The 27,967-nt window shown below is 43.2% G+C and overlaps 2 protein-coding genes across 9 annotated transcripts in view; one reads left to right on the top strand and one right to left on the bottom strand.

The window, feature by feature from the left end:
- The window catches only part of Esr2 (estrogen receptor 2), a 122,365-nt gene extending 120,135 nt beyond the window's left edge, over window positions 1–2,230 (top strand). The window contains exon 11 of the mRNA XM_021247789.2: window positions 1,783–2,230. The gene's annotated coding sequence lies outside the window, so the exon portion shown is untranslated. The remainder of the gene's footprint in view (window positions 1–1,782) is intronic.
- Syne2 (spectrin repeat containing nuclear envelope protein 2) overlaps window positions 1–27,967 on the bottom strand; it is a 335,155-nt gene that overhangs the window by 28,302 nt on the left and 278,886 nt on the right. For all 8 annotated transcript variants that reach the window (XM_013067744.3, XM_021247771.2, XM_087195248.1 and 5 more), the window contains 3 exons: window positions 16,036–16,191; window positions 13,715–13,873; window positions 12,845–13,011 (listed from right to left, as the gene is read on the bottom strand). In XM_013067744.3, the coding sequence (XP_012923198.2) occupies window positions 12,845–13,011; window positions 13,715–13,873; window positions 16,036–16,191 (482 nt within the window). The remainder of the gene's footprint in view (window positions 1–12,844; window positions 13,012–13,714; window positions 13,874–16,035; window positions 16,192–27,967) is intronic.

Raw genomic sequence — 27,967 nt, 5'->3', positions numbered from 1 at the left:
AGCCTCCTGCAGTCATAGGTGGGACTTTTTCAGAGGTGGCTGGATCTACAGTGTGTGACACTGGGATTGACTCATGGTGCAGTGCTAGGCTCAAGGGCACTAGGATTAAGGATGTGAGTGCTACCTGCCCTAAGTAGCCTGGGTAAGATATAAGGGACAGAAAGAGCTGTGGACAGCCCTTATTGCTTTGCTATCTTCTGTCCACCCTGAACTGTTTCTCCTCTGTGATGCCTGGCTGCCGTGCCACTCTGCCTTGCAGCCAGCTGACTATGGACTGAAACGTCTACAAACTGTGAGCCAAATAAACCTTTTCTCTCTTAACTTGTGGGTCTTGGGTATTTTGTCTCAGTAATGAGAAAAGTAACTAAGACAAAATTTGGTACCAGAGAAGTGGGGTCACTGCTGTGACTGCACCTGTGGTTTAGGAGCCTTTGGAGCTGGCTTGTGGGAAGGGGAGGAGTTAGGAAAGGTTTGGAGACACTGGCTGAAAAACTATAGCTGGAATGCCTGAGGCTGTACTTAATGGGAGATTCACCTCAGAGCTCAGAGGACCAGAAGGCTGATAGAAATTGTGCCAGTAAAGACCAGGCTCAGGAGGTTTCTGCTGGAAAGAAGGACTGCATTGGCTGTTGGACTCCTGACGATGTATGTTATGCCTTGGCAGAAAGTTTGTCTGCATTTTTTTCCTGTCCAGAGACTTTGGCTGAGACTAAGGGCAGTGGACCAATTAATCCGGCAGAAGAAATTTCAAGGCAGTCTAATGTTGAGGTGGTGGCATGGCTACTGTTGAGGACTTTTAGCCAGATTTATGTTAAGAATCAAGAGCAAAGCACCCGGAAGAATGATTTAAAATGTTTTGAGGTTGGCCAGAAAGAAAGCTCCAGTAAAGCTGAGGCCTGCAAAGATGGAACACAGGCGATATAGGTCACTAAAAAGACTAGCAAGAAAAAGCCAAGTATTTCAGAAGAAGACAACAGAAAAGATGGCCTGAGGACATCACAAGAACCAAAAGCGATTTAGCTCAGTGGTTTCACTTGCAAAGACCCAAGTTCGATCCCCAATACCAAAAGAAAAGAAAAAAAAAAGAACCAACAGTACTCCAGCTTCTGCAGCCTCAGAGTTGCAAAGGTTAAAGATTATGCTTTGAGACGAGAGCCCCAGGGCACCATACTCCAGAATGGTGGCAGCCTAGGGAAGCTGTTGCTCAGGATTTGGTTCATAGGCACTGGATCCCTGGAGCCGAGAGAAGGAAGTCTGGCTACTGTTTTAGCTGGTGGCAGACCCTGCCATCATCCATGCGGCACTGGTTTCAGGTGCATGCAGAATGCAAGAGTTGTGGGGTTAGGAAGGCTTCCACCCAGATTTCAGCAGAAGGCCTGGGAGCCCAGGCAGTGTGCCCTGAGAGGGCAGTGTGTGAAGCTGTGAGTACGAAGTCGAATGTGTAGTGCAGATCCCAGAAGTTTGGAGAAGCCAGGAGCATGGATCATCTGAGGAAAACTGCAAGGAGGAAGCACAGCTGGCTCAAGAGAGAAGCCATGGGAGCTACAACCACAGGCAGTACCATAGAGGAGGAGCCACCCAAGCCCTTTGGAACTCACAACTTGCCACAGATTGCCAGGGATGCTGAAGCGGAACTGTGGGATTTAATGTTTGTCCTGCTAGATTTTGGACTTGCCTTGTTCCCATTCCTTTGTATCCTCCTGTCTATAACATTTGGAATGGAAATGTCTGTCTTGTGCCATTGTATGTTGGAAGTGTTTAACTTTCTTTTCATTTGTACAGGGGCCTGCAGCTAAGAGTTTGCTTCAAATCTTACAGGAGACTTGGGACTTGGACTTTTCAGCAATGTTGAAATTGCTAGAACTTTGGCAACTCTTGGAGATGAACTAAATGCCTTTTGCATAAAGGGATATGCATGAGTCTGTGGGGGGCTGGGGTGGAGTGCTATGGCTTGTTCTGGATATTCCCCTAAAACCTCATGTGGTCATAGGTGGGGCTTTTCCCCGAGGTGGCTGAATCTAGAGTGTGTGATTGATTCACTGTGCAATGCTAAGCCTGAGGGCACTAGGACTGAGGATGTGAGTGCTGCCCTCCCTTGCCCCTCGTTGCTTTGCTACCTTTGCTCTGCCTGAACTGTTGCCCTTCTGCCATGTGCCACCCTGCTTTGGAGCCAGCTGATTATGGACTGACCTCTACAAACTGTCAGCTAAATAAACTTTTCCTCCCTTAACTTGTGAGTGTTGGGCATTTTGTCTCAGTGAAGAGAAAAGTAACTAAGACACCCTAAAAGAGAATACCAGCCTCTTTCTAGTGGGCTGGAATGAAAATTTTTAACTGAAGAGTGCTAACAAACAATGAAATGGCCTTGGTGTAAAGACACAGACACAGCAACCTTGACTTGCCAACCCTGGGGTTTAGGCATGCAGGAAGCCGAGAAGGGGAGAGGCAATCCACTTGGCTTCCCCATGACTGTGCTAGCCAAAACGGGGTGCTTAAGACAAGCCAGTGGGTGTGGGTATAACATACAGGTCGAGCATCCCTAACCCAAAAATCTGCAATTTGAAATGTCCTAAAATCTGCAATTTGGCATCAATGATGCCATATGTGGGAAATTCCACATCTGACATCATGTGATAGCTGCAGTCTAAACCCAGGGACACTAAATTTGAATCATTTATAAGAAAATGGATGCACCTTGAGACCATAATGGCACGTGAAATAAATCCGACACAAAGGATTGAATGTCCCAGGCTCTGTCTTACAGGAGAAACCCAAATAAATAATTTAAGACGGGTGATGGAAAACAGGGAAACAGGGAAGCAGACCCTACACAGATGGAAAGGGGACCCAGGGGTGGAAGGAGGGAAAGCAGAAGTGAAAGGGCCAGGGCCAGGGATTTAGCTCAGTGGTTCTGCTGCCTGCCTCGCAAGCACAAGAACCCAAGTTCAATCCCCGGTACCAAAAAAAAAAAAAAGAAGTGAAAAGGACAGAGATGTGATATGTACATGTACCAGCTCCCCACTGGAATGCATGCGTTATGTGTTGCAAACATGTGCTAATAAAAATGACAGAAAATGACCTTCAGGCTATGTTGTAGGAAAACACAAATGCATACTGTGTTTAGATTGAGGGCCATCTCCAAGATGTATCCTCATGCATGTGCAAATATTCCAAAGCCCCAACATATCTAAAGCCAAAATACTTTTTCTCCTTAAGCATTCTGGACAAGGGATACTCGACCTGTGTTAAACTGTTAACCCATTCTTTAAAATTTTCTACTGTGGATATGCTTTGTAATCTATAAACCTTCCTAACACGGACAGCTATGTAACACAGTAACCTCCATCTAACACGACGTGCGCTAGACCCGCTGTGCCTCACATGTTAGCAACTCATTTCCTCCTTCAAACAATGCTGAGATGGTCTCTAGTATTATCCCCACTCAACACTTGAGGAAACTGAGGCATGGGGGTTAAATAACTCGCTCGAGTCACATGGCTGTTAGACTGGGGGTGCTGATAGGATTCCAACCTGGGGAGCATGGTGCAGAGCTGCTACCTCGGAGCCTCTCATACACTGACGTGCACATGTCAGGGTACAGGACAGGTACCCACTGGGTGCTGCATTTTATGGCCCTTAGCTCGTGTGACAAGGAGGCCAGAAGGCTCAGAACGCAGTCCATGTTTCCCTTCCATGATCTCCTTTCAGTACTCGTTTAACCATTTGCTCTGTCTTGGGTCCAGTGCACATCCCGAGTGTTCAAAGACACCTGGAATTCTGGTCTTATTCCCAGAGATCATGATCTTGCAACTTAGACATTCAAATATAATATAGGAGCCAGCTGCAGCTGTAAACACCAGTAATCCCAGCACACCAAGAGGTTGAGGCAGGAGCATCACAAGTTCAAGTCCCCCGCCCTGGCAACTTAATGAGACTGTTTCAAAATTTATTTTATTTGTATGTAGTTCAGGCTGGCCTTGAACTCACTATGTAGCCCAGGCTAGACTGGAACTCGAGGTGATCCTCCTGCCTCAGTTTTTCAAGGACTGGGATTACAGGCACGTGCCACTGCACTTGGCACTATTTTAAATTTAAAAACATTTTTTAATAAAGAGATGAGGATGTAGCTCAGAGTAAAGGCCCTGGGTGAATATCCAGCACCATAAAAAACAAAACAAAAACCCCTAAACAAGCAAGCAAATATAGGAGGCACTCAATAAATGTCTATTGAATGAGTGATGCCCACTCCTACCTTCTAGAAAAGAGGTAAAGGCCAGAGCACATCAGAGCCCTTTTGCCACAAAACAATGTGCTGTCCTACTGTGAGCCGCGCATGCTTTCCAATGAGGCACGGATGAGCAAGGGCACAGCTCAGATGCGCACAGGAGCAGGAAGCAGCAGAGGGGAGGAAAGCAGGTCACCAAGAAGCTGCAAAGCATCACCTGGTCAGTTCCGTCCCAGCCTCTGCCCAGAGGCGTGGCACCCCACACAGGGGAGTGAAAAGGGGGTTCCTCAGATAACCACGCTGCGCTCACTCCTGAAACCCCAGAGTTTATCACCGAGGCAGAACCGTTCTGCTCTCTGCTGATGCGGTGACCCAACTGTCACCTTTCCCAGCCCAGGGAGCCGAGCCATTCGCCGACTCCAGCAACTGGCTTCCACATCAGGCCTGGCTGATACTGCTCTTGGAAGCATCTAGTCTTGATTTAATATTGGGAGACAAAGAGGCTGACTCGGAAAGCACAACCCCACCTCGCCCAACACCCTCTGTGGTTCATTCTCCTGGCTCCCATAGCTGCACTTGCCCATGTTCCAACCCAGGTGCTCTGGCCTAACACTTCTCATGTACTGTATATATTTCAACAAATAACATTTATCCAGAAAAAAGCAGCGTGATTTCCAGAGGTGAATTCCAGGCCTGATGAGCAGAATAATAAACATTTTAGGTGCAAAGAAGTGGTTTATGTTTTCTATGACACCAGACAAAACAAGAATTATACCTAGGAGTAGCTGTAAAAGCAAAGAGTTCTTCTGTAAAGATAATGGGCAGAAATGGAGAAAAGAATCAAGGTGAGTAAGGTTTTTTTAATCTTAACTGGCAACGGAGCAGAATGTAAGGCTGATACACGGCATCCTCTTCCCAGAATTGTCAAAATCGAGGTGGCATGGTGTCAGTCTTACAATGTCTGATGGAGGATTTTAAATATCAAAGGGATAATAAGCATTTGGAATAATTCACGCATATGGGATGATTCACCCTTTAGTCCCATTCTCATGCTAAGGAGCCTATGTTTAAATTACAAAAGTCCTAGATCTAGCGTTAAGTTCACAAAACATCCCTATGCCTAGGTGGATGGCAGAACAAAAATTTCTAAGGAAAACTGAGATGGTCAAAATTTTGTATCTGAATTTGTACTGAAATAAACAAATACTCAAACCTGCCAGTTGCTAAAAACGCTGTACAAATCCTGAAAAACTGCTTTTTGTTTTGTTTTTAAAGCTAAACATGTTTATAGCAAAACAGTCAATTACTGCAAGATCTCAAAGCCCTGATTCGGAGGGGCATGGCCATTAGGAGGGAAGTGGAAGCCGACCGCCTCTCTGCAGCGTTCTGTAGCCGGCGGACTTCCATCCCCCTTTCTGCATCTCCGCCCTGCCTGTCTCAGGCCCACTGCAGACACAGACGCGCGAGGGAGCGGCCCATCCCCCGATGGCTCCACAGCCACCATCTCTATTGTAAGCCAAACGCGAGCCGGAGAGCGAGACCCACAGAGACAGCAGCTGTGCCTCGGGGGCAGTCAGAGCTGAGGGCTGAAATGGCACTTACTGTTTATGAGAAAAAATCATTCCTCAGGTTTACGGAAGGCTCGCAGCTCGGCCGCACCTGCACCTCCGGGCCGGCGGCCCCTCCCCCGCCCGGCCCCTCATTCACCGGCCGCGTCCTGCACTGCCCGGCGGACACGCGACGCCACGCGACGCCACGCGACACACGCAGCTCCCGGGCCGCTGCGCGGCTGGCTCTGCTCGGCTAGGCTCGCGGGCACGGGGCACCGCCAGCAGGAGAGGCAGACACCTTCTCTGCTAGCTGCAGTTTTTCATCTGTTTTCCCCTTCCAGTAAACACACACACAGTCTTTGTTCTGATGCGGGGAAGAAGTCGCGGTGTTATCTTGCCACTGGGTTATTTATGAAGTGCTAAAAACCCAGGGAAGATTGGGGACATGGAAAAAATAGGATTTCCGTTCTCAAGTTAATTCTTCTGTTTCAAGTTGAAACAGAAATGTGAAGCTCCCACTCTAACAGGTCTGCCCTCCTTCCAGTCCTCCTAGGGAATCATTTCCCCCATGGTGCTGGGGTTCTTTTTAGCCCTGTGCTCTGGGGTTAGGAAAACCAGACTTCATTTAATCCATTCCATTGCTTTTTGTAGAAAAATTCCACCTTGCAATATCAATGGAGTTCAGGTCCGTGTAGAGGGAGAAAGCTTACAATTCCCTGGCTAGCTCCCCTGTGCCTGGGTTTATCATAATGCGAGTATCTGGAAATTCCTCCTTATCCCTAGCCTCAGTTTCTCCGGGTCAGTCTAAGCAAATCTGTGTAACAGACCTTTTTATGGATTGTCTCGGGCTCACTTGCAGCCCTGAGACTTGATGGTGTCAACCCTTTGTCCTGGATCCCCAAGGCCACACATTTCAACATGATTACATCTCCAGCTTGAAACTGTAGAGCCAGCATGGAACCAGAGATGGAATGGCTGGGCTGACAGGAGGGGAACTAGAAGTGGGGAGGTGTGCGTTATTTCGGGCTCTCTATGCTAATATAATCTCCAATTCCTTCCAGACCTGCTGGATCAGGAACCAGCTAAAACCAGAGCATATCAACTTGGTGACTAGCAGCACCTTTAGTCTTCCAGCCTTGAGAAAATACAGATAAAAGCAGGGCATGGCAGCACAGGCCTGTAATCTCAACACTCAGAAGGCTGAGGCAGGAGGGTCCCTGTAAATTGCAGGCCAGCCTGGAGTACATAGTTCAAGGCCAGCTTGGATACACAGTAAGACCCTGTCTCAAGGAAACAAAACAAAATACAGATAAAAGGAGAGCACTGGAAAGCTTCATCACTATAAAAGGTGCACATCTCCCTGCTTATTTTGCAAGGGCAGGAAACAATCTTAACACATGGTTGCCATGGTAATAACTGCTGCATTTACATGACAACATTTTAATTGCTACTATGATAAGTTAGATGGGCTTTTCACAATGGTGGGTGAAATGTGAAAATCTGCTTAGTTTCTTTCCATGGATTCGATTCACACAAGGGTGCCGCCATCTCGCAGAAGACAGGAAGGGACCCTCTCTTGGTCCTGTGGCACCTTCCCTCTTTCATCACACTGCTTAAGGGTTAAGCCGAGCCTGCTAATATGCTGCCACTGGAGATCTGAGGAGGAAGGCAGCAACATTATCCTTAGAAAGGATAGATGAGCAAAAAAATTAAAATCACAAATACTCCCAACGTGGAGAGACAACAACTCATGTGAACATTCTGGGGTGGCTCACTGAAAGGTCTCACTCATCAGAACATCCTGCTAGATGGTCTTTAGAGTCCCCAACCTGACTCGGCCTCTAAAGTGGCTCCTCCAAGATACAGAGCCGGCCAGGGCGACACATTAAAGACACAGAGTGGCCCGTGGCCACAGAGCCCCTGCTCTAAGGGACACAGCCAGGGTTTCCATTGATGAAACAGGGGAGGGAACGCTGGGAGACAACAGCAGGTGGATTTTTGAGGCACTCGACTAATGCTGGTTTTCTTATTTTTGTGATTTGGGGGACTGGACCCAGTGCATTCACACTGAACTGCATCCCCAGGCCTTTTTAATTTTCACTCAGGGGCTCAGTAAGTTGCCCAGGCTGGGCTTGAACTTGGGATGCTTTCACCTCAGCCTATCAAGGTGCTTGTATTAAAGGTGTGCACCACAATGCCCACTTTAGTACTGGGTTTTTGGAAAACAGACGTAGGGGAGACGACAGGGCAGTCCAGGTCTTCCTCTGGCTTTAGTACCATTTCGGGGCTGGAACCCAAAGAGCTTCTTTTCAGGGGTTCGGTCCATGCTGCCTGAGGCACATTCACTTTGTGTTTTTGTCTGTCCCCTGACATTCTGTACCTCACCTGTCCGAGGGAATCTGGCCACTCTGAGACACAGGATCGTATGGATTGGTGGTTCTGAGAAACAACTCCTGGAACTCACTTGTCCCTTCTGATTCAGGTTTTGGGAGTCCCTTTTCAAAAATATTATCTAGGAAAACACGAGGCAGAGGAGGAGCTAATAACTACAATTTTTAAAAAAGTTTAATTCTTCATGTAATCTGTCAAATGAGTGTAATAGTATATAATGATTTTTCATCAAGTCAGATGGATTTTAGACACCTGCACCAGAGCCAAAAACTATACAGTGCTTTTCTTTTCTTTGGTATCGGGGATCGAACTCAGGACTTGGACCCTGCCAGGCAAGCACGGCGCCACTGAACTACATCCCTGGCCCTATAGTGCTTTTCAATGGCCTCTGTTAATTAAAATTGCTACCACGTTCTGAGTTCAGAGGTCACAAATACAAATACAAGTTGCTCAAGAATCCATGGTAAATGCTAGTGCCTGCATGAGAGCCAGTTACGTGAATTTTTTTTTTTTTTTTTTTTGAACCGAGGATCAAACTCAGGACTTTGCGCTTTCGAGGCAGGTGACAGAACCACTGAGCTAAATGCCTGGCCCCAGTCATGTGAATTTTAATGTCCACACCAGGGCCTATGTACTCCTATGTGACTTGGATAATTTCTCCCTCCCAGAAAGGTTACTTCAGGAGACGTTTCCTTCAGGTTCTTTCCTGTCTTTCTTTCCTGTCTTCCTTTCCCTCCCTCCTTTCTTTCTTTCTTTGTTTTTTGCTTTAAAGATTTTAGAGAAGCGAACACTTTATGGCCTGGGGCTAAGCCCCTCTTTGCTCCCAACTACGGTTGTCAGTAGCTACACTCAACCTACAGCACATGCGTGGGGTGGACCCTGGTCACCCTTGCGCCTTCTGAGTTATCACTTCAGTCTTCGTGGCCAACCTGCCAGGGAGGAAGCAGGCCATGTGCCGCTGATCACAGAAACAGGTTCACAGAGGCCAGGAGACCCGTCTGTAAGTCAAGACTTCTGACTTCTGACACTGACTTGCCTCCCCTACTGCTTGTTCTCCTACAGTGGTTCTCAATCCAGCTCCCAGACCAAGGATACCTGGGCGTTTGCTAGAAACATGTTCTTGGCCCCACCAGACCTATGGGTTAAGAGGCTCTCAGAGGAGGGGCCCTTCAGGGGGTTCTGCTGCCTAAGTGGGAGAAGCACTGTTTCCATTCAACAGTATTTCCAGTAAATTCTACGATTCAGAAAAGTTCTCAGCAACTACTTTTATTTTTAAAAATAATAATTTATTATTATTTTTAAAGTTATTATTATTTTTGGTGCCAGGAATCAAACTTGGGACCTTGTGAGCAACTACTTTTAAAAACTAAGGTCCCTCAGGAGCCCAGTCACTTGCCCTACTCAGTATAGGCAACAACCACTGTGACTCAACCTGAGCAGAACTTCAGCTGCTAAGTTCTTCACCCACCTTTTGAGCTGAGCTTCCCTCTCTGTGAAGCAAAGGCTGGAACTGACTTGGCAGTGTTATTTCAAGGGCTGAGATGCAACAACAGATCTGAGCAGCCTGACAGTTAAAAATAAACAGCCTTGAAAAAGGAACCCTGCTCCACTGCGGGCGGGAGTGTAGACTGGTGCGACCACTGTGGAAATCAGTGTGCAGATGCCTCACAAAACTGAAACTGGAGGTTCCATTTGACTCAGCTATTCCTCTTTTTGGTATCTTCTTGGAAGAATTAAAAGCATCCTACCACAGCAACACCTGCACACCCATGTTTATAGCAGTGCAGTTTATACTAGCTAAATCTTGGAAACAGTCCAAATGCCCATCAACTGACGAACAGATAAAGAAGGTGGTTTTCTAAAAAATACAATGGAGTACTACTCTGCCATAAAGAAGCATAAGCTTCAGACATTTCCAGCCAAATGGATGCACAGTACTCTTAAGTGAGATAAATCAGATACACATGTTTAAATGCCACATTGTTTCTCTGGTGTGACAAACTGAAAGTGTAAATAAAGAACAAAATGTGTAATAGATATTAGAAAATAGGAAGAAAATGTTCAGATGAGAAGGGGAGGGAGGGGAAAAGGAAGGGCCAAGTAAGAAAGAATAGAAGCAAAAAAAAAAAATGGAAACAAAGCTTTTGTAAATAAGGAGAAGAGGACTGACAGGAGGGAGGGGAATGGGAAACAAGGCACGATAGATCACGTGCAGCTACAAATTCCCTATGATGAATGTTAGTATCTATATTATCTAAAATGTACCAATAAAAAAAAGGAAAAAAACACCCAGCCGCGCGGTCCTCCCCTACACACCATCTAAAGGAGCCTAACACTGGAAAACAGGCAGAAATTTGATGTTTTAAGGAACCCGGTCCTCTTATCAATTCTTTTTATTTTTTTGGTACCAGAGATCGAACTCAGGACCTTGAGCTTGCCAGGCAGGCACAGTGCCACTGAGCTAAATCCCTGACCTTTTATCAATTCTTTTGAAATTTGCTGAGAATGAACCCAAAACAACAAGGTGTTTTTCATTTTTCCCTTCAGCGACATAAACCAGGTTTAGTGAGGGTCTTGTGAACACCACTGCAAAGGTGTCCAGGGAAAATCTAGAGGGCATTCAGCCAGGGGCCCCTGGATTTGACTTCTCCTGCTAAACATCAGAGGTTGCCCCAGCCGTAGGAGTGAAACAGCAGGATGCTAGAGCACCCAGAATCCTGTGGGCAAAGGAGGCTATCAGCGGACCCTGCAGGGCAGGTGTTGATAAGCCTGTGGTCCCTACTCTTCCCTTCCCTGCCAGCAATGCCTCTGTGTAATCCCAGGATTGGGCCGTGTGAGGCAGGTGGCCACAGGAGGTCCTGGCTTGGTGCCGCTCCGCACACTCCCCTGCAGGTAGGTCTGCAAGGCTATGAGCTCCTAGGCTCCCAACCAGCTGCCTCTGCTGACCCTGGCTGATGGTAAAAGAAGTTATTCCCTCCCTTGCCCCTCAGTGCTGAAGTGCTTAGATTCTCACTATGCTCTCCTCATTTTAGTAACTCAGATTAGAGGGGTTAGGTGGCAGGGGACCCATACAGCTGCCTGAGTTGAAATCCTAGTCGCACACCAGCTGGATACGTAACCATGGGCCAGTTATGTAACTTGAGCCCTCAGTTTCCTTATCTGCAAAATGGAACAGTGGTATTTACCTTTCAGAATTATATTACATTTATAGCTTAAGTGAAACCACACATAAAAAGCATACTAAGAATACAGCTGGCAGCTAATATATTTGCTATTATTTCAACTCCTTATTTTGCCAATTACATTTCCAAAAACAAACAAAAACTGATGAAATTTCACCTGGTGTTTTATCTGTTTCCTATCAAGGAACTGGCTGAAGACAGCCAAAGAGAAAGGGAGGGAACACCTCGAGGTCCTTCTTCAGGAGCTCCTCCGCTACTACAGCCAGACTGACTCAGACGTTAGGGAGGAGACCAAGTCTTTGGCTAAGATTGAGTCTCTTAAAACTTAGCCTCAACAATCTTTCTAGCTTCAAGTCCGACACTTGAGCCAACAGGGCTTCTCGCTATTTCCAGAGCGGCTTCTCTGGAGCTCAGCCCTGTGCCCTTTGCTCACAACATGAGTCTAGTCTTCCTCACTGCCTCCAGTAACCTGGCAAGAGTCCCACCCTTCACTTGAGGCCACTGTGACTGCAGCCCTTCTGTGAGGCACTTCCTAGTCCCCACCCCTTCCCAGACGAGGGGCTTCACCCTTGGCTGTACATCTGCTGAGCTCTCTGATCCTGTTAAGGTAACTCACTGGTCTTACTTCTGCCTGTCATGCGCAGGCCGCTTAGCCTGGAGCCTCCGCCAAACGAGTCAGGTTCATTTAGGGTTTCCAGTGAACAGAGAGGTACAGGAAAGGCCACATTATTAACATGTCTTGTTTCCATCTCTCCCCAGGCTCCAGGCACCTCCCAGGTTCTCCTGGATGTTCCAGAGTCCGTGTGTGTTGGAGACATCCAAGCACACTGCTAGCTATGCTAGCTAAGGCACTCGCCGGGCCAGTTTGAATTCCCAATTCTCATTTAAAACTCAGCTGACCTGGTGAGGCGGCACATAACTGTGGTCCCAGCTGCATGGGAGGCTGAGGCAGGAGGGATGCTTGAGCCCAGGAGTTTGAAAGCTGCCTAAGCCACCCATTAAGAGTCCATCTCAAACAATAACCACAAAAATAGGTCTGGGAGTGTAGCTCAGTGGTAGAGCAATCGCCTAGCATGCATGAGGCTCCAAGTTCAATTTCTTGCATCAGAAAAGAATAAAACGAATTCATATGAAATTTTACTTAATGATACAGCAATATTCCTTTAATATTGAACTCAGAATTTCCACTCATTTCTATCAAATTTAAATCTGTAATTTTTTTGTTTTTGGCATGGTGGGGGTAGAACCCAGTACACTGCATGTGGTAGGCAAGCTCAGCAGCACTGAGCTACATCCCCAGCCTGATCTGTAAATTTATGAAAGCACTCAATCACCTTAGAGCAGTGATGGCGAACCTTTTAGAGCTTTCAATGATATAAACAGTCCACTGCAGCACGCACGTGTGGCATACATAGGTTTGCCACCACTGGCCTCGGTTCTCTGTGAAGTAACCACTGAATGCTAGGAGTAGGAAAAATTTTTAGGTCCTTTCTTACCTTGATCCAATGACATCAAAAAGATGTTGCCAACGATCATTGATTTTGTGGAGCTTGTCATCAATCTCAGTGGCTCTTGCCGTGCTGCTGGCCTTGATTAACTGGTCACCCATTTGCTTTAACTGTAACTTGTTTTCACTGAACAAGTTTATTTCTTCCATGCAGTCCTGGTCAAGGCACCCAAACACAAACCCAAATTATTACTCTAAATTCATTTCTTCTCCAGCCACAAACACACAGATGCCTCTTAAATTTTTTTTTTTTAATTAAAAAAATCCCTCTACCTGTTAAGTCTTTAATGAGTAAAAGGTTTGATGATGCCTGCTAGGCAAATATGATGTGTGTAAGGCAGTCGTTCCTTTTTTAATTCGACAGTCCCTCTGCTTCCCCTCACAGATGTCTCCTGATCTATTCGGGAGCTGAGGGGATGCGGACAAAATTAGGCCTGGTATCAGGAAGTTTCCCTTGGCCTGGCTGAGGGGCATTTTGGGCAACTGCAGGAGAATCCCTCAGTACCTTTCCCTGTGGGAATCAGTGGCCCACAAAATCAGGAACCCTTTGGCATGGGCTCCCCTTAACAGTGACAAACAGAGAAACCACCACTGGTGTGGGGTATGGATAGCGCATCAGGAGATGTGAGCCCTTTCTCGGGCCAGACTGGCTTCTGGAGAAAGCATCTCTCCTTAGCACTAGGCTTCCCTACTACAGTCCCCCAGTAGGATCAAAATAGTGAGAAAGTCCCTTCTCATTTCCCAAATGTTACTGCAGACACACCTGTGACATTACACCTCTCTGAGCCTGGCCCTGAGGAGGGCAGGAGGGCGAAACCCGTGCTCCCCATAACCACATCCCCCTGGGCCCACCCCTCACCTTCTGTAACTTCTCAATCATTTCTTCAATGCTAATATCCGCTGTCTGCAGAACTTTGTTTTCCATCTGGACCAGCCACGCACACAGCTCTTTATGTTTTTCATTGAACACGGCCCATGAGTTGAGTCTGTCCTCGATCTCCTGTTTTCGGGCAGCCACCTATATAGCAACACACGTGCAGCTGAGGCGGGCAGGGAGGAAAGCACCTCCTCTCTCCCCACATCAAAAGGACTGTGAGTCCCATGCATTCTGGTCAGTGTCACCAGGGACTCAAATCTCTATGTTTCTTCCTCTTAAAGCCTAGAGCTTAACATAAACAGAATTTTTTTGGCCTTTTGGTAACTGCCATACAAAGTAACCAAATACAGTTCCTGAACTGGACCTGACAAAGGATTTTTAATCATTGTGCATCTATTATTATCAGGTTATATTAAAAATTGGAAACAAGAGAGATTAAATATGACATTATCACCCAAATTTCTTATTTCTTGTTCTACTAATATGCGTTTATTGACTGCTTACTATATGCCAATTTATAATGTTCTGGCCTAAATCCTTTAAGAAACGGATCAAACCATTATACCTATGTAAGGCCAATGTCTTGCCTACTTAATTTCAAAACTATAATCCAGATCACAAATCAAGAATCTGTAATGCAAATGGACCAAGAAAATAAAAGTCATTTGAATATTTGACTTCCAAAAAAGTAAAATAAAGCAAAACTAAAAGCAATGCACACTGCTCAGTTAATCTAATTTCTCATTATACATTGTATTTTTTTGAATGGAAATGTCATAAAAAATTGTGTACAGCAAGCAAGCTGACCCCAAATATCTCATATTCCATTATCCATGAGGAATCCCTCAGCAAAGGGTCCCCTTCTCTTTAGGGTTGAAATATATTACTAAAATAAGTTTAAATAATGCAAATCAGTCTTACTAAATGTACAAAGGTATCTTCAGGTCTTGAAAACTTTTAAAATCTTAACAGTTCTTCTGGTGAAGTTTTAACATCTACTTTATTTATTATTATTATTTTCCAGTGCTGGGGATTGAACCCAGGGCCTTGCTCCATTTGAGGCCAGTACAGCATTCTACCACTGAGCTACACTCCCAGGTCCAATACCTCATTTTATAAAAGGGTAAGGCAAGGTTAAAACCCCTGGGATTTTCTTGCTACATACAAAAGCAAAACAAAACTCAAAAAAAACTTCTGCTTTTTCAGAGTGAGGCAAAAACTACCAAATGCTTATACAAGCTTTCCAGCCAAACATGTTTAAAGAGCTTGAAAATCTATCCCTAAAAAAACAATCCTTTTGTTTCCATTCTTCAGGGCATCTATTTACTTTAGCTTTGAAATGCCTGGCACTGTGCATAGGCCCCTTCCGATTGATTTCAGAACGGTAACAATTAGGAACATCTGGTCTCCACTCTGCTTCTACCTTAACTTTGGAAATATTTTTCATATACACTGAACATTTTCTTTCATAAAATCTTGAATAAAAAAACTTTTAAAAGGACGTTTAAAATTAGGTTGCCTTGTGATGACTATACTCTAAAATCAGTTAAGTTCTTGAAAGGTGTTTTTACTTCAATAAACTGTTCAAAAGTGTCTGGATTTTAACATTTTAAACATTTTTCTTAATTCACAAAATATGAGATTAAGGAATTTATTTTCCTTAGAAATACATGTTCTTAAAGATCTTTATTAAGACTACTTGAATCCTTTAATCCCATCTTGATCCTGTCACAAACTTAAGCTGTGTAATACTCTTGCCACAATCCCATTCTTAAGGGCAGAAATGATCAGCTGAGACACACAGCACAGCCAGTTCCAAAGTCCCGCCTCTTGAGATAAACAATGCACGGAGATGAATGCAGAGTCCTGCCCTGCATGGCCGGGCCTGCAGGACTAGGACTCTGGCTGCTCCGCCCCGGACAGACCCCACAGGCAGGCCAAACCCGGAGCTTTTCTACAATACAGGCCGGTCCTTGTCACCTACATGAGCCAGAAGGCAGAATCTGCACATCTGCTCACCACTGCAATTTTTCTCTCTGCTTCAGGTGAGTTTTTAAAAAGCTCATTAAAAATGTGCAAAGTTCCCGCATTTAGCGCTGTTTCAACAAAAGGGTCAAATCTGTTCAACCCTGTTGCTGCCTAGTCCTACAGGAACAGCCGCAGGCAGGGATGCCACGGACAGGGCCCCTGGCTCCGGGAAAGGGAGCTCCTTTCCACTTGGTCTGGCCTTTGGGGCTTTTCGGTCCCGTCCCCCCCCCCCGCCCCCCGCCCCCCGCAGCCATCCGCGCAGCTGACAGACTCACTCTGAGGCAGAGGTCCTCCCATTGTCTGTGCAAGTGCTCAGTCTGCTCCTGCAGGGCCAGTGCGTCCTCGGCCAGAATGTGCGCGGTCAGGTCGGCTTTCATGGTGTGTAGTTCTTTCAAGTTCTGAGTCCAGTTAGCCAAAGACTTCTCCAGTTCCTGCATTCAAACACAAGACGGGCGGGGCAGAGTAACCAACTCCAGCTGCTGTGGTTTCCAAACCTGTAGCTAAGCCTTTGATTAGCTCTGGGGGAGGGGAGGCCAGGAAGGGGAGGGACCTGGGAAGGAGAAGCAGCCGTAGGCCCTCGTCCTGCTCCAGCTTCACCTCCTCAGGTCCTAGAACTCTTACAAGTTTCATTCGTTTTAAAGTCATGCAGGTGTCCACTTTTATGTAGAGTACAGTAATGTGGAGTCTAACGACAATCCACGCACACATTTTTAACCCAGAGACAACTTTACCGAAGCCTCATATGAAGTAAGGATAACCTAAGAAATGCAGGTGGGTGCTGATGACCACAATTGTTATTCAAATCGAATTATTTTCAGCTAACTTGCTAAAAACAAATGAATATGATGGGAGAAAAGTAATCTCCTCTGACGTGCAAACGTCTATCTTACTTACTGTTTTTACCCAGGGCCTCATGCATGTCAGGCAAGTACTCTACCACTAAGCTATATCAGCTCCGTCTATCTTTTAAAATAGTTGAAGTGGTTTTCAAATTAAAACTCCCAATTCTAGGATTTAATCAGGAAAATTACCTTGCCATACAGAAGGTGAAAGGAAATAGTCAAACCACTCAAAAGTCTTTCAGGTTTTATTGTTTAGAGTTCTTCTATATGGCATTAAAGGGTCTCCATTCCTACCTTTCATCTGAAATCTGAAGGAAGATAAGTCATTTACACTAAAAATTAGTCTGAAGAGTGGCACAATAAATGTTTAATTCTGATTGAGTTTTAAAGTCCTAAAGGCCACAGTGGCATGATTTTACAATTTGCCAACAAGAATTTGTGTTGAATAAAATGGTCTAGAGAATTTATTTTATTTTATTTATTGGTACTAGGGATGGAACTCAGGATTGCCAGGCAGGTGTGGCACCGCTGAGCTACATACCCGGACCTGGAGAATTCTTTTTAAAGACTGCACAGAGATGAAGAAGTGACATCTTTGTCAGAGAAAAATCTTTCCTTTAAAACTTTGTTACCTAACTTTAGACTCATGATTGCTTTAGACTTACGATTCCATTACAGTGCAGGACAACAGCTGCAACGGAGCACTGTGAATGGGCACATAACCTGAAGGGGCAACCTACGAGCCGGGTATGCAGCACTTCAGTCCGATTCCAGGAGGCTCTGCTTCAGGGCACTGCTCAGAGGTGCTGGCTCTGATGCCCGCACAGTAGGCAGGTGGTTTCAGTTATCCACAGCCTGGTTCGAATCAATACTTGCAATATATACAATGAAAATAATACAGATAGTACAACTGAGGCCATAGGAACACTCCCCTGCCCTCACCTGAACCTGGACAGCCCCTTGACCTCTGTCCTAAGGCTTACTATCCAGAGGTAGAGATACGAACAACAAAGAGCCCTGGAAAATTCAAAATTGTGAAAGCCCAAACCAAGGATGCATGTGTACCATAGTCTCTGGCATGACCTACAGTAATCTGCCTTCACTTGGAGCTTATTAAACATTTATGCACAGGGATTGCACCTCATACATCCAATTATGACAGTGAATTATGGGAAAGGACGTGCACAATAGATACAGCACCCTGTCAATCACGTCAGTCCTGCTTTGGGAGACCCAGTGAGAGGTTTCCCTACGCCCAGCACAACAATTTGAATTCTGAAACCCAGCACATTCAGTGCCCATGCCATTTTCCTGTCCACCATCCACTCATTATACCTAGTTTAACTTCATTAAATTTTGCTGTTTTTTCCTTATCATCATGTGCCAAGTCCAATTCTTTGTTCCTCAAGCACAAGAACCTAGAAACTGATCCAGGACCCCATCACCTATGGCATCAGAAAGGTATAGGATTATTTTGTGGTGGTGCTCCGTGCAGATGGAACCCAGGACCTTGCACATGGGTGAGCACTCTACCACTGAGCTATATCCCCAGCTCAGGGTGGAGGAGTTTTGAATACGGACAGTTCTATGATTTTTTTTTTTTTTTGGTACCGGGGATCGAACTCCGGTCCTTGTGCTTGCGCAGCAGGCGGCGAAACCACTGAGCTAAATCCCCAGCCCAGTTGTATGATTTTTTAATAAATACTGCTAAACCGTATCTTCAAAGGAAAGACTGTATCTCTTTCTCCACATATTTTTCACTTTGAATTTTATATGGGTTGGGACAAGTTGAGTATGTGGAATGAAACAGTTATTCTTTACATCTGCATTAGTAAATTATTACCCTAGAATGATACCCAGCTGTTATGGCTTAGATCTAAGTCACATGTTGGGAAGCTTGGTTGCTAGCTTTGGAAGGTGATTGTAACACAAGGGCTCAAACCTCATCAGTGGACTGACTGAAGGAGGGAGTCATAATTTGATGGCATTTTGGGAGGTGATGGAAACTTATGAAGTGGGGCTCATAGAAGGAAGTCGATACTGGTGGACTATACCTTGTCCCCACTTTTTCTCTCACTCTCTTTGGATCATGAGGTGTGAATCTGTGAGGTGAGCATCTCTGTACAACCACACCCTTCTGCCATGATGCTCTGTGACCACAGGCCTAGTTCAATGGAGCCAAGTTACCGTGGACTGAGACCTCTGAAACCGTGAGCCAAAATTAACCTTTCCTTTTTTATCTTTTCTCAGGTATTTTGTCACAGTGACAGAAAGCTGACTAATATGCCATCTTTCACCCTCATGTTCCCATGAAATATTTATAGTTAATTCCAACTGAAAGTATTGAATCTTAGATACAATGGCAGTTTCCTTAGAGGAATCTTCTCCAAGTCCTTGCACAAAGTTGGGACCCCTCTTTTATGATCTCATTGTCCGCCTCCCACTCACTATACTACAGTTATTTATACACATAAATACATACACACATACGTAATATAGCTATTTGTTGACACGTGTCCCTCTAGTAGACTGTACTGTCAGTAGGGACAGTGACAACACTGCTCATTGAGGCATTGTCTAGCACCTACCCTGGTGCCTAGGGTATAGTAAGTCCTCAGATAGCATGGCTGCAAGGAAAGCAGTGTATAAAGAATGTGTATCAGGAGCTTTCAAATGTTTATAAATACCATGTGAAAAAAAGCAGGGAATCAGACTATCAGAGGAGGTCCACTGTGGATGTTATTACAGTTGATGATCACTACTGGTACTAATATTTTTAAAAACTATGCTTCTGTCTTTGTATTGAAATGTTAGCAAACTGACTGGAAAAGAAAGTCAGTCAAATAAGTTTACCTTTATCAAACCAGATAAATGGTCTGTGCTGCAAAAATACCTGTAAATTTCCAGTTGTTCATACAGTGTGTGACGTAAAACTTCGAAATGATACATAGGAGAGTACACTGCTCAGACTTTGGCTGGATTCTCTACAATTGCTGGACAGCTAGTGGAGCCTTTTCCTATGGACTCAAATACTAGAGGGATCAACTCCCATTTCTCTATGCAACCATATGGGTAATAAGAGGACCCCAAAACGAATATGTATCTAATCAAAAACTGGCCTGCATACACATACAATATCTTTGGAAGAATACACAGCAAAGTGATCAACACTGATTGTTTCTGTGGGGAGGAACTGATAGGAGAAAACTTTTTCATGTATTCCTTTTCCATCTTCTGAATTTTGAACCATGTAATTATATTACATATTCAAAAATTATTTAAAAATTAAACCCGTCCTGCAGAGGAGGAGGCTTCCAGGCCACCATAGCACCGCTCCCAGTGCAGAGGAGGTGAGCTCCGCAGGCACCAGCAGCACAAATCCCCGCCACCACCACCCTGAAATAAGAAGACATGTAAATAAGCCTCAAAACCAGACTTCCAGATCACCTACAGCAACCCCAAAGAGAAACAAGATGGAACACTCTGATATTCAAACACCTGGACTCCCTGAACTGGCAACAAAAAAGGATCTGGAAAAAAGGAAATCAGAAATAATTTCTCAGATAACAACAGAGATTGTGACCATAGTGCAAGACATGATTAATAAATCTAGGGCGGACATAGATAAAAAAATAGAGGAGCTGAGGAACATGATGGAATCCCAACATAGGAAACAAATGGAATCCATAAAAGAGATGCAAACAGATTTCCAGGAGACAAAAAACTCCACTGAAAAGTTTATGCAGCAGAATGGGCCAATGTGAGGATAGAATTTCAGATATAGAAGATAAGACTGCAATTAGTGACCAGGAAAAGAAAAATTTCTTTTAAATTGTAAGGGACCATGAGAAATCAATCTAGCAGCTGCTAGGTGATGCAAAGAAGAATAACATAAGACGGATTGGAGTCAATGAAGAAACAGGAGAGGAGAAAAAAAAAAAACACAGGAGAGAGTGCAGATGACATTAAAAAAACTTCACAGAAGTGATAGTAGAAAACTTCCGAAGCAGGGGAAAAGAATTTGACATACAGATAAGGGAAGTATATAGGACTCCAACTACTCGTGATCAAAAAAAAATCTACACATAGGCATATAATAGTAAAGATTACAGAAACCCAACAGTAGAACAAAATTCAACAAGCAGTTAGAGAAAAGAAATAAATCACATACAAAGGAAAGCCCATCAGAATCACAGCAGACTTCTCAACGCAAACCCTCAAGGCAAGAAGAGCTTTGAGTAATTTATTTCAAGCCCAAAAGGAAAACAGCCTCCAACCCAGATTGACCTAGCCTGCAAAACTATCTTTCCAAATTGATGGAGAAATAAGATACTTTCTTGACAAAGAGCACCTTAGGAACTTCATGAATACCAAACCAGCACTCCAAAAAAATTTAGACAATATCCTAGGAAAAGACAACAAGGATCACAACCCCAGGAAGCCCAGCAGAATGAATCCATTGGGCATGACAAGAAATTAAACGCAAAGGGGGAGAATCCAACAAAAATAAAAAGTCATGACAATGATAAGTCAATACGTATCAGTTATAACCATCAATGTTAATGATCTCAATTCACCAATCAAAAGAAATAGCCTGGCAGAATGGGTCAAGAAGCAAGATCCAACAATAAGCTGCATACAAGAAACATAATTCAAAAAGAAACTCATAGGCTGAAAGTTAAAGGGTGGAAAACAATACTCCATGTGACAGGAACCTGAAAAAAAGCAGGAGTAACTATCCTCTTTGCAAATCAAGTGGATTTCAAACCCACACTGATTAAGAGAGACAAAGAAGGACACTACGTCCTTGTAAAGGGTACAATCCAAGAGGAAGAGATGACAATCATAAATATCTATGCACCAAACACAAGTGCACCCAACTATATAAAACAAATACTAACCGACATGAAAAATCATATAAGCACTAATACAATAGTAGTGGGGGAACCTCCAATACTGCACTGTCACAAACAGATCAAGTAGATAGACAAAAAATAAGCGATGAAATACTAGAACTCAATCAAACTCTTGAACAAATGAACTTAACAGATGTTTACTGTGTTCCACCCCACAAAATCAGAATACACATTCTTTTCGGCTGCACACAGGTTGTTCTCCAAAACAGACCACATATTCGCCCAGAGAACATATTTAAGTAAGTGAAAAGGAACTGAAGTTATCCCCTGTATATTATCAGACCGTAGTGCGATGAAATTGGAGATCAATAGCAAAAGAAACCACAGGAACTTCATAAAAACATGGAAATTGAACAACACACTTCCGAACAACCATTGGGTCACAGAGGAAATTAAGGAAGAAATCAGACAGTTCCTTCAATTAAATGATAATGCCAACACATCATATCGAAATCTATCAGACACAATGAAAGCAGTTTTACAACAAAATTCATAGCAGTGAATACTCATATTAGGAAAACAGAGTGAGCTCAATTAAACAACCTGATGCTGAACCTCAAGCTTCTAGAAAAAGAAGAGCAGGACAAACCCAAAGCTCATACAAGGGAGGAAATTATAAAGATCAGAGCAGAAAGCAACACAATGGAGACTAAGAGAACGATAAAAAAAAAAAAAAAAAAAAATCAATGAAGCCAAGAGTTGGTTCTTCGAAAGAATAAACAAAATTGACAAACCCTTAGCCAACCTTGTCAGAAAAAGGCCCAAATCCATGCAACTAGGAATGAAAAGGATGACCCGGGGATTTAGCTCAGTGTTGCTGCCCCCTGCCTCGCAAGCATAAGTACCGGAGTTCGATCCCTGGTACCAAAAAAGAAAAAGAGATAGCAGGAATGAAAAGGATGAAATTACAATGGACACAGAAGAAATCCAGAGGAAGATCAATACCTACTTTGAGAACCTATATGTCAATAAGGTGGAAAACACAGAAGAAATGGACAGATTCCTAGATACGTAAGAGTTACCAAAGTTGAACAAAGAAGACCTAAAAAACCTAAACAACCCAATATCGATCAATGAAATTGAAACTGTAATTAAAAATTTACCAACTAAGAAAAGCCCAGGTCCTAATGGCTTCAGTGCTGAATTCTACAAGACATTTAGAGAGGAACTACTGTCACTAACTGTTTAAACTCTTCAATGAAACTGAAAGGGAAGCGATACTCCTGAATTCATTCCTGGAAGCAAGCATCACCTTGATCCCTAAAGCAGAGAAAGACCCAACAGAAAAAGAGAACTATAGGTCAATCTCACTAATGAACATAGATGCAAAAATCCTTAATAAGATACTGGCAAATAGAATGCAGAAGATCATCAAGGAGATCATACACCCTGACTGAGTGGGATTCATCCCAGGGATGCAGGGATGGTTCAACATACATAAATCAATCAGTGTAATACATTATATCAATAGAGCCAAGGACTAAAACCATATGATCATCTCAATAGATGCAGAAAAAGCATTGACAAAATCCAACATGCATTTATGATAAAAATCCTACAAAAAAATTGGAATAGATGGTCTCTACCTCAATCTGATAAACGCCATCTATGAAAAACCAACAGCCAATATCATACTAAATGGTCAAAAACTGAAATCCTTCACATTAAAATCAGGAACAAGACAAGGATGTCCACTACCACCACTCCTGTTCAATACAGTTTTGGAAACATTAGCCATGGCAATTAGACAAGAGAAAGAAAGAGAAGGAATAAAGATAGGAAATGAAGAAGTCACATTGTCATTATTTGCAGATGACATGATACTCTATATAGAAGAGCCCAAGAACTCCACCAAAAGTCTTCTAGACTTAATAACCAAATTCAGTCAAGTAGCTGGTTACAAGGTCAACATACAAAAATCAATAGCTTTCCTCTACATGAATAACAGATTGGCTGAGAGAGAAATAGGGCAAACAATTCCTTTCACAATAGCATCCAAGAAACTGAAATACCTAGAAATCAACCTAACAAAAGAAATCAAAGACCTCTTCTCTGAAAACTATAGCACTCTGAAAAGAGAGATTGAAGATGATATCAGAAAATGGAAAGACATCCCCTGCTCCTGGGTAGGAAGGATTAATATAGTGAAAATGGCCATACTTCCAAAACTGCTATATAGATTCAATGCAATCCCAATTGAAATCCCAGAAGCATACTTCATGCACCCTGAGAAAACAATCCAAAAATTCATTTGGAACAAGAAGAGACCCAGAATAGCAAAAGCAATTCTAGGTAACAGAGACATGGCAGGGAGTATCACAACCCCCAACTTGCAACTATACTACAAAGCTACTGTGATAAAAACAGCATGGGACTGGCAAAGAAACCAGTGTTCCACTGAGGACCAGTGGAACAGATTAGAAGATGCAGAAACAACGCCAGACACACTCAGCCACCTCATCTTTGACAAAGGAGCCAAACACCCTTGCTGGAGGAAAGATAGCCTCTTTAATAAATGGTGCTGGAAAAACTGGGTTTCAACTTGCCAAAGTTTAAAACTAGACCTATATCTCTCACCATGCACTAAACTAAAATCAAAATGGATTAAAGATCTAAATAGTAAAATAGAAATGCTGAATCGGCTGGAACAGAGGTTAGGTGGAACTCTTGAAGACATTGGTGTAGGAAAAGATTTTATAAACAAAACCTCAGTTGCCCATGAACTAGCACAAACAATCAACAAGTGGGATCTCTTCTTATTAAAAGGCTTCTGCACAGCAAGAGAAACCACCAACAGTGTGAAGAGACAACCCATGATGTGGGAAAAAATTTTCACCTGCTCTTCCTCAGACAAAGGCCTACTATCTCAAATCTATAAAGAACTTTAAAAAATCAGACCTCCAAAATTTAAAGACCCAATCCATAAATGGGCATCTGAAATGAACAGACATTTCTCAGACAAAGAAGTGGAAATAGCAAATAAACATAAGAAAAAATGTTCAACATCACCAGTCATTCAAGAGATGCCAATGAGAACAACGCTGAGATTCCACCTCACTCCAGAAAGAATGGCTGCTATCATGAAATCAACCAATAACAAATGCTGGCGGGGCTGTGGGGAAAGAGGAACCCTGCTCCACTGCTGGTGGGAGTGTAGACTGGTGCAACCACTGTGGAAATCAGTATGGAGATACCTCAAAGAACTAGGACTGGAAATCCCATTTGACCCAGCTATTCCCCTGCTGGGGATCTTCCCCAAAGAATTAAAAGAATCATACCACAGTGACAGATGTGCACCCATGTTCATAGCAGCACAGTTTGTAATAGCTAAAACTTGGAAGCAGCCCAAATGCCCAATCAACTGGAAACTGGATCAAGAAAATGTGGTTTTTTTAATAAAATGGAGTACTACTCAGCCATGAGAAATTAGACATTTATAGCTACATGGATGCACACGGAGGTGATACTCTTAAGTGATATGAAAAGGACACACATGTGTAAATACTGAATAGTTCCTCTAGTGTGAGAAACTGAAAGTGTAAATAAGACTAAAAGGTATAATAGATAATGTGAAATAGGAAGAAAAGGGGCAAAAGGGAAGGAGAAGTGGGAGGGGTAGGGGAAAGGAAAGAAGGGAATGGAATTAATATGAGAAAATGGAAACAAAGTCTTTGTAAATAGGGAGGAATGGAGAGGTTGAAGTGAGGGCAGAGGAAGGGGGAAAAAATAAGAACCAAGAGAGATTATGTAAAGGTGCAAATTTCCAATGATGAATGTCATTATATTGCATACCTAAAATGTTCCAATAAAATTAAATTAAAAAAAAATTAAACCCGTCCCAAGGATTCAATCTTTCAACAAGTTTTATGAACACAAATACCCACTGTAGCAATTTTCATAACAGTACACTTAGAGTATATATGAAAAATATATATATAAAGAAATTACATACAGGGTGAGTATCCCTTATCAAAAATGCTTGGGACTAGAAGTGATTCAGATTTTGGAAGTTTTTAGACTTTGGAATATTTGCATAGACTATGCACTGAACATCCATCCCTGGTCTGAAAATTTAAAGTCCAAACTGCTCCAAAATCCAGCAGCATGGCACTCAAAAAGTTTCTAATTTTGGATTTTGGATGTTCAGATTAGGGGTGCTCAATCTGTGTGTGCAGTGTGTATATAAATCCTTTCACGTATCAACCTGGCTGTACTGGGAGTGCAGGTTTAGGAGGAGGACATTACGCTCAGACATCATGTGGCTAGCGTGCTTCCCAAGAAAGTGAGGGACGCCACAGTCCTCGGTAGGCCTCGGACTACTTCGGATCTTCCTGGAGTATGGCCTTTACCAAACACTCTCTGTTCTGTCCTGATTCTTTCCATTCATACATGGGATACAAGAGTTCTGCTGGAAACTGAGAAGCGATACTTGAGAAAAAGTCTGTCTCCTGGAAGGGTTACATTTCACATTCCATACAGGGTTCCAAACTTTATGGGAGGAAACTCCTGTGAATCAGCTGAGACAGTGACTCTGAATTCTCTCATTTCTTGATCCTCAGCTGAATGATGCAGACATGGCGAAAACTGCAGGGCCAAGTATAGTGCTACGTGCCCGCAAGGCTGAGGCAGGTGGAGCACGGGTTCAAGCCCAGTCTGGGCAACTTAGCAAGATCTTGTCTCAAAAACAAAAGTGCTGGGGTGTAGCCTGGTGGTAGAGCATTTGGGTCACATGTGCTTCCATCCCCAGTATAGTAAAAAAGGTGCAAAACCAAATAAAAACATAAAACTTTGAAAATCAGGGATGGACAGGGACCTTCTTAACTTAATAAAGACACTGACTAACACATTATCAGCAAGTGTCATATTTAATTGTGAAATGTTAAAATCATTTTCTTAGTTGGGTGTGGTGGTGCACACCTGTAATCCCCACACTCAGGAGGCTGAGGCAGGAGAATCATTGTGATTGAGGCCAGCCTGAAGTATACAGTGAGACCCTGTTTCAAAAAAAAGCCAAAAAAAAAAAAGAAAAAAGAAAAAGAATTTTCTTTAAAATCAGGAATAACACGTAGGAACCAAATATCAACATTTCTATTCAACATTCCAGAGCAGTGATGCCAAACATTTTAGAGCTTTCAATGATACAAACAGCCCACTGTGGCATGTGTGCGATAAGTTTGCCACCACTGTTCTAGAGCATTGGTGGATGGAAAAAGAAAAAAAGTATAAAAATTAAAAGAAAGGAGCTCTAGATGTAGCTCCATAGTTGAGTGCTTATTTAGCACTAAGTGAGGCTCCAAGTTCAATTCCAATACTAACACACAAAAATTGTTCACAGGTGATGACTGTCCTTACAGACAACCAAAAGAATATGCAAAGAAATTATTATTGGAATTAACAAGAGAATTTAAGCCGGGCATGGTGGTGCACAACTGTAATCCCAGCACTTGGGATGCTGAGCCAAGAGAATCACTGTGAGTTCAAGACTACCCTGGGCTACATAATGAGACCCTGTCTCAAAAAATTTTTAAAGAAAGAGAGAATTTAACAAGATGATTGAATATAGGACAAATATATAACAATTGCATATCTACATGTCACCCCAGGGCCCTGTCAAATCAGACAATACAGAAAAGGAGAACTTTTTCTTTGGTGGTACTGGGGATCAAACCCAGGGATGTGCTATCACTGAGCTACATGGCCACCCCTTTTTATTTTTAGATAGTGTCTTGCTAAGTTGCCCAGATTGGCCTTGAACTCTTGATCATTCTGCCTCAGCCCGACGAGTACGCAGGATTACAAGCATGCACCACACACCTGGCTGGCAGTACTTTCAATAGCAAAAGATAACATATCAAGAAATGTATCTAACAAAACCTATAAGACTACATACAGAAAATTATAGAACATTACCAAAAAATAATTAGATATGACCAAAAGGAGAAATACGTCATATTCATGAAGAGGAATACTCAATGTCAAAAAGATATTAATTTGTCTTAATCTGTAAATTCAATGCAATTCTACTAAACTCTTATCAGGACTTTTCATCGTTAGATAAGCCATTTCTAAAAGTTATAAAAGGGCTGAGGTATAGCTCAGTGATGAACATTGTGCCTACCATGTGCAAGGCTCAGAGTTTGGAAAGAAGAAAGGAGGGAAGAAAGGCAGGCAGGCCAGTTGGCTGGCCAAAGACCCAAAGACATCTATATAACTGTGGTTATGCCTCACACCTAAAAGGAAGATTTATTATAATAAAGCACAGTAATCAAGACAGTTTGATTCTAAAGCTGAAGAAATGGACCAAGGAAAAAGGTGGAGAAACTCCACATATATGGAAACTTGATATTTTCCCCTGAACTATTTAATAGACACTAGGATAATTGGTTATCTACATAAATAATAAAAAATGGAGCTTTACTTAACATATGTAAAAATTTTTTTTTAACAAA

Source organism: Heterocephalus glaber, unplaced genomic scaffold, assembly GCF_053883595.1.
Source record: "Heterocephalus glaber isolate CG9 unplaced genomic scaffold, H.glaber_assembly_v1.0 deba00001608, whole genome shotgun sequence".
NCBI classification, from domain to species: Eukaryota; Metazoa; Chordata; class Mammalia; order Rodentia; family Bathyergidae; genus Heterocephalus; species Heterocephalus glaber.
The sequence above is the reverse complement of the archived record's forward strand: the minus strand, read 5'-3'. Positions and strand labels throughout refer to the sequence as shown.